The sequence below is a fragment of the Saprolegnia diclina genome (genome assembly GCF_000281045.1).
Source record: "Saprolegnia diclina VS20 unplaced genomic scaffold supercont1.56, whole genome shotgun sequence".
NCBI lineage: Eukaryota > Oomycota > Saprolegniomycetes > Saprolegniales > Saprolegniaceae > Saprolegnia > Saprolegnia diclina.
The window spans coordinates 197,681-203,817 of record NW_008246123.1 but is presented as its reverse complement, the minus strand read 5'-3'; the positions used below and the strand labels follow the sequence as shown (position 1 = coordinate 203,817).

The 6,137-nt window shown below is 58.2% G+C and overlaps 2 protein-coding genes across 2 annotated transcripts; both read right to left on the bottom strand.

Annotated features, from left to right (window-relative positions):
• Positions 1-202: 202 nt before the first annotated feature.
• Positions 203-3,371, bottom strand: SDRG_13146 (hypothetical protein). The gene is made up of 7 exons (XM_008619228.1): positions 3,151-3,371; positions 2,930-3,098; positions 2,863-2,884; positions 2,747-2,822; positions 2,501-2,701; positions 807-2,459; positions 203-761 (listed from the first exon to the last, which is right to left on the bottom strand). The coding sequence occupies exons 1-7, from the start codon at positions 3,359-3,361 to the stop codon at positions 283-285; spliced, it is 2,811 nt and encodes a 936-aa protein (XP_008617450.1). The 5' UTR covers positions 3,362-3,371; the 3' UTR covers positions 203-282.
• Positions 3,372-3,818: 447 nt separating this feature from the next.
• Positions 3,819-5,933, bottom strand: SDRG_13145 (hypothetical protein). Its single transcript, XM_008619227.1, has 4 exons — positions 5,596-5,933; positions 4,705-5,555; positions 4,300-4,659; positions 3,819-4,251 (listed from the first exon to the last, which is right to left on the bottom strand). Exons 1-4 carry the CDS (start codon positions 5,854-5,856, stop codon positions 3,891-3,893), a joined length of 1,833 nt encoding a protein of 610 aa, XP_008617449.1. The 5' UTR covers positions 5,857-5,933; the 3' UTR covers positions 3,819-3,890.
• Between the last annotated feature and the right edge of the window lie 204 nt (positions 5,934-6,137).

Sequence of the window (6,137 nt, the reverse complement as noted above, 5' to 3'; positions counted from 1 at the left end):
GTGCAGTGCGCCAACAGCTACGCGCGCCGGCTCCGCAAGTAAGTCGTACCTCAACTGGTCAAAGGCAAGTGGCGGTGCTTCCACGACCGTCCGCATACAGTGGGCAGATGCAGCAGTGAGTGTGAATGAATATATATCTGTGTGCACCCGAAACAGTGCAATGCAACGGCAGTGGTGGCATACCTAACCCTATTCACCTGAATGCAATACCCAAACATCCGCACTGTACGACGTTACAAGGGACATCTCTACAGTCTCCAACGCCAGGAACGTCAAATTCACTTAGATGGCGTCGTAGAGCAGTGGCGTCGCTTCGTCAAAGTTGCGGGCGCTGACGTACTTGGTTTTTTTCGTAAAGTTGGTGCCGTTCTCGAGCAGGTTCATGTACGCCGGCCCGAGATGCGCGATTGCATTTACGCGGAGGCGCGAGATGAAGGCGCGCTCGACGATGTTGGGGTTGATGAGAAACGTGCCTCTGGCGCGCGTCGACAAGAGCACGTTGTCGCCGACGTGCTTGTACGCGAGGTGCGCAAAGCAGAGCGCCGCCAGCGACCGCTTGGGTGTGCCGACGATCGCGTCGCCGTCCGCGCACACGCGGTAGCAGTTGGTCACCACGCGCTTGAACGCGGCCGCAAACTTGTGGTTGCCGACGCGGGGGCTGCCGTACGTGTACACGACAATGTCTTCCATCAGGCGCCACCGGTTGTCAGTGACCACGTCGTAGGCCATGAGCGTCGCGAGCGCACCGCCGAGAGAGTGCCCTAGTTCCTAGTTAGTTAATATACGCGACGTTGAAAAGGACGCACCGGTGACGTAGAGCTGGCACTCGGGCATGGACGCCATCGCGGTCTGCACGATACTGCGGATCGTGTCGCGCACCGTCATGTAGGCGTAGTGAAACCCTGCGTGGACCATGGACCCGTCATCGTCGTCGACTCCAAACGCGGGTCGCGTCATGTGGACTTGGAGGTCGGTGAGAGCGTTGGCGGCGCTCAGCGTGCCACGGAAGACAACGACGACGCGCTTGTCGCCAGCGAGAACCCACCCGTACGTGTCGGTCATCGCATCGTAGAAGTGCTGGACGAGCGTGAGCCCGTCTTGGGTCCAATGTGCGTCGCTGGCGACGACGTAGCACCCTTTTTCCGTGTCAAAGTCGGGTTCTTCGTAGATCGCAATCGACTGGTTGTATAGAGCGCAAGCAGTCTCGATAACGAATGCATCGGGCGCACGCCACTCGAGATAGCCATCGTCGAGCGAGAGAGACCGGTTGTAGCGTCCGCCCACGACTTGCTTGAGGTGGGCGAGCGTAAAGTCGCGCTGCGACGACGTGAGTCGCGGCAGCTTGGTCCGAGCGCGGGTGTAGTAGACGTGGTGGTGGCGGTCGGTGGTCTTCGTCGGCGGCAAAAAGAGCACAGCAAGGACCCACGTCGCCGTCCGGAGAATGAGCTGCACGGCCAAGTCAGTGAGGATGACCGTCTTGGGCACAAACGGCGAGACGGTCGGGAGCGGGTCGGCAAAGAGCGCGACAAAGAAGAAGACGTACATGACCGTGAGCCCAATGACATAGAGCAGCCGCGCCGTGAGCTGCTCGGGGCGCGTCTCTGCGTACGCATGCGCGCGCAGATTGTTGCGCACGTCGACCATGAGCCCCATGTAGATGGTCGAGCAAAAGATCGCAAGTCCAAAGTTGAGGAGCGAGAGGTACTGGTCGGCTGCATACAAGTACGTGTAGAGATACAGGCTCAGAACGGACGTGCCAAGGACAAACTTGCCGACAAAGAAGCGAGCGCCAAAGGTCCGCGTGCGCTGCATGTCGAGGAGGAAGAGGAACGCGAGCAGCCAGAGACCGCAGCTGAGTGCAAACACGCCTTCGCTCGCGTACAGCATGGCCTGAAAGCTCTCCGAGAGGTCCAAGTACTCGGAGAGATACAACATCGGGCAGCTCGCCAACAAGTTGACGCCGCACATGACGTAGACGACCCGTCGCTCGGGCAGCCACGGTGCGGACCGCACCTTGACCGCGTACGTGAGCAGCACGCCCATGTCGAGCAAGAAGACGCACAGGTTCACAATGTCCAAGACGCGCTCCATGAACGCATGGTGCGACAGGAAGAGCAAGTGCGCCACGGGCCGGAGTCGCATGAACGGAATCAAGTCGTGCGACGCAAATGAGAAGGACGCGGCGACCGAGAACGTGTGCTCCTCTGTCCCGTTCTTGAACGGGTGCCACGCATCTTGGTACCACGGAAAGTACACGAGCGGAAGCGCCCCCATTGCGCCTTCTTCGACTTTGCGCAGCGCGCAACTGCCGTGGTCGCAGACGCAGTTGAGCGCTTTGAAGCCGTTGATTTGGTCAAACAGCACGACACCGTCCATTGCAAATGTAATGTTGTACGCCAATGACAGCGTGAACGCGCCTTGGGTCGGCAAGGCGTCGTTGGCGACCCCGCAAAAGTCCCCTACTTGTCGACATGAGCTGTTGCTCAGTCGAGAAAGCAACCTTGAAGGGAGAGAAACCGCGTGGAGCCCGGCAAGTCGTTCGTGCTTGAGCTCGCAATCGTGTAGGCTGTCGCGTTGATTTCGGTCGTGTTCTGACGCACTAGCGGAAACGACGTCTCGTCCATTGAAATGGGCGGAACGAGCAGTGCAAAGCACCCGAGCGAGGCAAGCACGAGCCAGTAGCAGACAACTTGGACCCAGCCTACGCGCACCACGATACGACACGTTGTATCGACAAAGGCCGTACGCTTGGACATGGTCTCCAAAAAGATCTTTGGCTCGGCGCGCAGACCGAGAGCCGTATCGGGCACCGAAGTCCGAAACTACAAAATGTCATGAGCGAGGTCGCTGCGACGCGAGTACTTGGCGCAGGTCAATGTAAAACCTAGTATGAGCTTCAGATGCCAATATTGTCATCCGATACACGTACTGTCCGTGGCTCTCCTTGGACTGGTCCATCGCATTGGGGACGTGCTCGTCGCTGTTGCTGCTCACGGCCTTGTCCTTGGCGAGCTCCATGATGTTGTGGCTTACGAGAAAGACCGCCGGCACGATCAAGTTGATGGCGAACGCCAGAAGAATGAGCGACCAGCCGACGCCTAATGTAGTAGGCGCACCATGAGCTTCGAGCCCCAGCCAGTTGCGGATTACGGGACAGCGCGCACTGGCCCATGCCGTCGGCGAGGCGGCCGTCGCACTCGTAAATGATTGGAAAGCAGTCGCAGTTGCCGATCGCGCAGCCCGACTCGCGGCGATAGAGGCCAAAGGCGCCACCGCCGCTGCATGTATCTGTGAGCTCCTTTGTCGCCGCCTGCGCGACGCCGGCCAGCGCCACGAGCCAAATGCTCGCCCGTCCGAGCATTGCAAAATGCAATCTCGCGACTTTGCACGCGACCACATTAAAAACAATCTGCATGGATACCTCGGTAATTGTATCCAGAATAAAATATGCTCTTTAAAAATCCTGCATGTCGCAGCAAATACAGTGTACGACGATTGAAGCGTGGTCGCTCGTTGCGACAAGCAGCTCGGGCAGCCGCCACCGCCGACACCGCCATAGCGATTCATATACCGGTATATGCTTATAGTAGCAATCGGCATACTACACCAGCATCGGCGGCGGTCGAACGAGTAGCCGCGCCTGTGTCTCTCTCGACGTCGCCAAATGCTGGTGGCAATTCAGTAGTGGGGCACAGACACGCTACAACGCTGGCGGCTCACGGCACCGGTGGTGCAATGGGCAATGACGCCGCTGCGTAGCCCGAGCCGTTGGCAACCATCATCGCTGCTCTAGTTCTCGTAACAAGTCCCGCTCACCAACGAGCTCTCAACAAGGCACCATCATCTCCATTGGTTATGGTATTCCAGAACGACGTTTGACCGATACACGACTAGGGGCGGTACATCTCTCGGTCTTGGAGCTGCAGCACGAGCTGCGCCACCGAGTCTTCGAGACGTCGGATCTTGGCGAGGACGTCGTCGTTGGTGGCGCTTTGGACTTCACTTTCTTTTTTGGGGACGTACACCGAGTTGCGGTAGAGCAAGATGGTCTCGAGCACATGCTTGGCCGAGCGCGGCGAGAGGTACGCGCGGTGAATCACGTCGTCTTCCGTGATAAAGTCGAGCCGATCAAACGCGCCGGCTTGGACAGCGCGGAGAAACTTGGTCTCGGCATCGCAGCCAAAGAAGCGCGCGGGGTTGAACACCTCGCACGTCACGACCCAGAATTCCCAGAGCACCGACCGGTTGTGCCTACGACAAGAGCAATAAGAAACAGGCGTGAAATACGATCGACGAGACCGCGCGTTCTCCATGGTCACGTCCGTGTACGACTCGAGGACGACGGCGAGGAGGAGGTTGAAGAGGATGAGGAAGAGCAGCACCATGCCGCTAAAGTACCACACGACCGCGAGCGGAAAGTTGACTTGGGCGATCGCTTCAAAGTCAAAGTCCCCAAAGAGCATGTTGATGCACGTCACAAAGCCGCGGCCATAGTTGCTGAACTGCAGCGTGCCTTCGAAACTGAGGCAGCCAGCGACGACGTAGCCGTACAAGGTCAATACAAAGACGCACGAGAACGCGCCGAGCTTGTGGATCGACTTGAGAATCGTCGTCGTGACGACATTTAAATTTGGGTGAAATTCCATCGCGCCAAAAATACTAGCCAAAAAATGGTCATTTGATACGTTGATAGAAAAGGGATACCGGGTCGTGAGCAGGAGCATGACGGCGATCGCAAGGAACCGGACGCGCGTCATTTGCGACGCAAGGTCTTCGAGCCGGTCGCTGTTGACCATGGTCGTGCTCGGGTGCTTCTCGGCAAATGTTGTCGCCGTGTAGTTGAGGATCGCCGAGTAGACTTTGAACCAAATGAGGTAAAACATACTCACAGCAAAGACGACGACCCAGTCGAGCCACACAAAGACGGACGAGTAGGACGCAATGTACACATGGCACCACTTGGGGCAGCAGAACGCCAGCACCAAAAAGGCCAGCGTCCCACCAAAGTACGAGAGGATGCACAGGTCGAGCCATTTCTGGTACGGACTTGCATACAAGTTGCTTGGCACTACGATGACTTCGCCGCTCGCATCAATGAACCCGCCGCTTTGGAACGTCACGGTGAGGCGCGTGCGGGCAAATGCGTCGAGGTTGCCGTTGTACGTGATGACTTGAAAGACGACGCGGGCGGTGGCTTCGTCGACCCACCGGTCGTCCTTGCCCTGCATCGTAGCCTGGATGCCCTCGAGCGTGAGCGGCCGGAAGCGCGAGCTGATCGCGACGCTGTCCTGGTGCCGCGCCACGAGTGTGTCGCCGTCCTCTGCGTTGGCGTAGCAGACCGTACCCCACGTGTCGGCCATGTTGGCGTTGCAATCTTTGAGCTCGCGCTTATAGACTTCAATCGCAAGCGTCAAAATGACATTTTCGGAAGCGACGCGCCACTCGCCATCGTCGTCAAAGAGACTTGGCAGCAGCGTGTCGTACGCCCAGGCGTGGACGTCCGACTTGACTTGGATGTTGGCAAACTTCATGCTCGAGTTGGCGTTGATCGTGTCCTACGCACTTTGAGCACTAGAAAGGCCGTTTCGGACGTACCGAGCCCGACGAGACGAGCGCCGTGGTGAGCCCGCGCTCAACGAGGTACAGCTCGTGCGTCGGAAAGATGCACGTCGTCATCGTCGCAAAGGCAAAGAGCACGGTCGTGCGCAGAATGAGCACGGAAAAGTTGAAGCGCAGCGCCGAACGCGCGAGCATCGCCTGCGGAATGTCATCGTGGCGCAGCGCTAGCACGACGTCGTGCTTCTCCGCGACAAAGTCGGCAAGGAGCCGCGTCGACTCGGTCGGCTTGAGGCCCATGCGTCAGCTCGAAAACAGTGGGCTCGCAGACGCCAGCGGGCGACAGTGGGACCTATCATCGTCCAACAACACCTCGGTTTGCATTGGCCAAAATAAAAAATAGAAGCGCCAATCCACGTTGAAGATGCGAAATCGCCACGTTTCATTGGCTGGAATCTTGGCGACGGGCAAGTGTGCCACGACACCCAACTCCGCCTTGCGAACGCTGCGGGCGGACGACGCGGCCAGTAGTTGGTACAAGGGTACGTATATATTCATTCACACTCGCTGCTACATCTGCC